Source organism: Centruroides vittatus, unplaced genomic scaffold (assembly GCF_030686945.1).
Source record: "Centruroides vittatus isolate TY-2023 unplaced genomic scaffold, ASM3068694v2 contig_385, whole genome shotgun sequence".
Classification (NCBI taxonomy): domain Eukaryota; kingdom Metazoa; phylum Arthropoda; class Arachnida; order Scorpiones; family Buthidae; genus Centruroides; species Centruroides vittatus.
In genome coordinates this window covers 44,146-48,221 of record NW_027122202.1, presented here as the reverse complement: position 1 = coordinate 48,221, position 4,076 = coordinate 44,146, and the positions used below count along the sequence as shown (strand labels likewise).

Here is a 4,076-nt window from a genome sequence, read left to right as displayed (position 1 = left end):
CTCAGATTTTCATGCATAATTTTCGTGTATTATTAGCATTTAAGTACAGTATGTAAATTTTCTTTTCCCGCCTTCTGTCAATGCACGTGGTCCTTATCGGAACTTCTCTCAGTGTTGTCTAATATCAAAGCTTCTGCTTTTAGTATTGCCAGATTTTACCCCTATTCCATACTTGCTTTATACTCTCACCGGTTTTTAACCCTTCGTCACGCGCGCGCTCAGTCAAATCGAAATCACGCGCGCTCGGTCAATTCGGCACCAATTTAAAAAATTAATTAATAAAAATTTAACATCGGAAAACGGGTATTTTTACTTTAATCCAGTTTACTAATATGTTTGTAATCGAATTCAGTCAAAAAAGTTTTAATTTCATCATAATTTATTGATGATTTTAATTTTTTAATATTAGAAGGTAATTAGCATAAATTACAAAGTGTCGTGTTTCATCTTCGCTCCCGTTCAAGTTTATTGCTCTAGGCACGCGCCGATGTTTGTTTTTAGTTCTACTGGTGATTAGGCTTTTATTTCAACCTCGTCCGTTTTGGTTACAGAAGATGGGGAGACGGGCGTCACGTGATCGCTTACCTCACATTTTACCACAGAAATTACCTTACCTTGAAAGTTTTATTTTTTTTCTCGATTTTAATTATTATTAACTATCTTTTTTTGATGGATTCTCATACTTATATGTGTTATGAAGTTGCAGATATTTTTTTTATTAAGTTTTACAAATTTATGTTTTTTTCTTCGATTTTTATATATAAAATATACGAAAATTCAAATATTTATTAAAATTTATCAGAAATGCTGAACTATAAGTACAGTGTGTTTTACAATACTATTGCGAACAGATATCGTCAATTATTTTATAAACATATTTATAATTTTAATTTTTATAAATTATTTAAATTGATGCAACGCGACGCGCTCAGAATCAATTAATTACTGTCGCGCGTTACTTAAGATGGCGATGGGACTCGATTCAATTACTTCTTCATTTCAGATGTTAATTAAAGAGTGTTATTTTAATATAATATTAAATAGTGTATGTTTATTATAATTAATAAATCTATATAGGAATAATATATATTAATTACTGATTGTATTTAAAAAATAAAAAAACGGAACAAAAATATAATAGAAAAAAAAATGTTTATACTACACGAAAATGTTTTTTACATCTATTCTATTAGATCTATAATAATCCTAACGATGGTGGACTTCACGCCGATCTCTGAATAAGCAAGAGACCAGATAATTGACATCCAGGCGTTAAGTGTCGCCTGGATGTCAATTATCTCGTCTCTTGCTTACATCTATTCTACTTTCAATACAAGAGTTATATAAATAATAATTAAGATAAACAGCATAAATTGGTAATACAAAAAAATTATATTATATATCATTTATTTATACATTTAAATATTATTCATTTCTATTATTCGTTTATACATTTTACATTATACAATGCTAAAATTTTATGTACATCTTGTATTGCAAGAATTATAATTAACGTATGCAAAAAAAGTTAATTTTTTATTTTCTGGGTTAGGCATAAGGGGTTGCTTTCAGTGACTTGCAAACAGGATTTTTTAGATGCAGTATTCAACAAATAAACAACTTTTATTGATATATATATCTATAAATATCGTTCATTTGTTGGACACTATTCAAAAGGTCCTGTTTGCAAGTCACTGAAAGCAACCCCTTATGCCTAACCCAGAAAATAAAAGAAATACAGAAAAATAGGTAATATAAAAAATGAATACGTTCATATAGTATTAACTTTCTAATTCTATTGTTCTTTCTGAACTTTCTATACATGACTTACATAAATTATGTGAGTGCTCACCACAAATGTATTTATTACATCGAAAACATTTATTTGTCGTCTTTCTGCCCTTTTTATAACCGCAATCAGAACAGGATGATCGCTTCCGTGATGTTGATGCTGCAGATGTGGATGCCGCAGATGTGGATGCTACTGATGTTGATGCCGGTGATGTCCCTGTTGATGCTGTTGTTGATTCTGATTCCGATTCTGATGTTTCATGTTGCAATTTAGAGAATTGAAGGGCTGCCGTTCTAATGTTTCTGGGTAAATTTTCTTTTTGTGCACGTAATTTTAATTGCGGAGTCATTAGTTCGATCCATAGCAGTTTCATGAAGTGTCTTCTGCGTTGATTTTGTGGAAGTTTATTATTCAGATAATAAATGACATGAGAATTTACGGCCGAAATATTTAGCAAACTATAAAAAATAACAAGGGGCCAGCGTCGGCAGTATCTTGCGCAATTATAACGTGACGCCAGTTTATCAACAACGTCGACGCCTCCCTTTGTAAGATTGTAAAACGTTACGATTTCGGGTTTGTTTTTTTCCTCGGTTGAAGAATCAATGCTATTGTTGTGGTGTAAAGTTGATAGTAAGAGAGTTACTTTATTTCTTTTGGGAGAATATGAAACTAAAGTACACTTTTTTTGGAATCCAAACATGCTACTGAATACAGTTCTGTTTCTCGAAGTAATGAACTCTGGCGGTATTTCTCTTTTATTTTTTTTTAAAGTACCGACTGACGTCAGCTTTATGTCTAATAATTTTAATGCAAGTTCGTAACTCGTAAACCAATTATCAAATGTTATATTCCTTCCAGAGCCTGCTACGGGTTTACATAATCTTAACACAACATCTTTAGGAGAATTACTTGTGAAATATTGGCCCTGCGGTTGCATTCCCGCATATACTTCTAAGTTGCTACTATAAAAAGTCCTTGAATCTGTCAAGGCAAAAATTTTTATCCCATATTTTGACGGCTTGCTTGGAATATATTGCCGGAATTGGCATCTGCCCTTAAATGCCTCCAACATCTCGTCTATAGTTAAATATTCCGATGGGCAATAATTCTTTTGGCAATTAGTAACAAATTTCTCAAAAAAATCTCGCACCGCAGCGAGTTTGTCAGTATTACGACGATCATTTCTAGTAGCTTTATCGTCAAATCTTAACGCTCTTATTAGAAAACTAAATCTTTTCTCTGACATCACAGGTTTTATAATTTCTATTCCGAAACCATCGGAGGTCCAAATATCTCGCAAATTTACTGTATTTAATTTCATCACCGCACATGCAAACAATATTCCTATAAAAGCTTTTATTTCACAAATATTTGTTGAGATGGCATCACGCTCGCGGCTAAATTTTTCTTTTATTCTCTCTATATACTTATTTGTATTTTCGACAATATGATTTAATATATCGTCATCAAAAAATAACTTCCAGCATTCCGAAGGTGTTTTGACGAACTTTGCTCTTCCATTTGGGCCAGGCAAATGAGTTATAATATTTTCTTTCTCTCTCCTCTGAGTTTGAAGGGGCATTTCCTTATTCCACCTAGTTACACGGTCTTTACCCATAAAAAATGAACCAGAAGTACTAACCTCGTCTAGGTCTGAACAAGATTGTTCAGATTCAGAGTCCGATTTTCGCTGCTCCAAAATATCATCCTCTTCCTCCGAAGAAAAAACATCATCATCATCTTCAATCATCTCTGTTATCTCCGAAGATGAAAGCAAGTAAAAATTACTTTTATCCATAGCGCTGTTTTAACACAATCGTAAAAAAGAAGAACTATACTCGAAACCAAAAACAGCAACAAAAACAATGACGAGCTAATGCGAAAAAACTGCACTTATATAGTATCAGAGTAAAAAGTCACGTGACAGAGAAGGGAGAGGACTAAAATTTACCAAATATGGAAATATGTGAATAGGGTTCCTTATTTGGTAAATTTTTTGTAAGCTCCCTTTTCTGTCACGTGACTCAATAATTACTGCCCTAGACCAAGCCTAACCTTGTTTGGGAATCGAAGTTTTAATTCAAAAAAATACAATTTGACAGGAGATTGATTTATTTTATTTATTTGTAGTTTGGTATCATCTTACGAAGTTTTATGACAGTAGTTCCAATAAAATTTTTATTTATTTAAGTAATTATAATTATTATTTTACCTATCATTCAGTGTTTTTACGGCAAAAATTGAAAATTTTAAAACATTCCATTTCTGGATTCATCTGAAG

The 4,076-nt window shown here is 32.0% G+C and overlaps 1 protein-coding gene across 1 annotated transcript; it reads right to left on the bottom strand.

The window, feature by feature from the left end:
* Nucleotides 1–1,781: 1,781 nt before the first annotated feature.
* On the bottom strand, nucleotides 1,782–3,593 carry LOC136975740 (piggyBac transposable element-derived protein 4-like). The gene has a single exon (XM_067270835.1). The coding sequence runs from the start codon at nucleotides 3,591–3,593 to the stop codon at nucleotides 1,782–1,784; it is 1,812 nt and encodes a 603-aa protein (XP_067126936.1).
* Nucleotides 3,594–4,076: the final 483 nt, after the last annotated feature.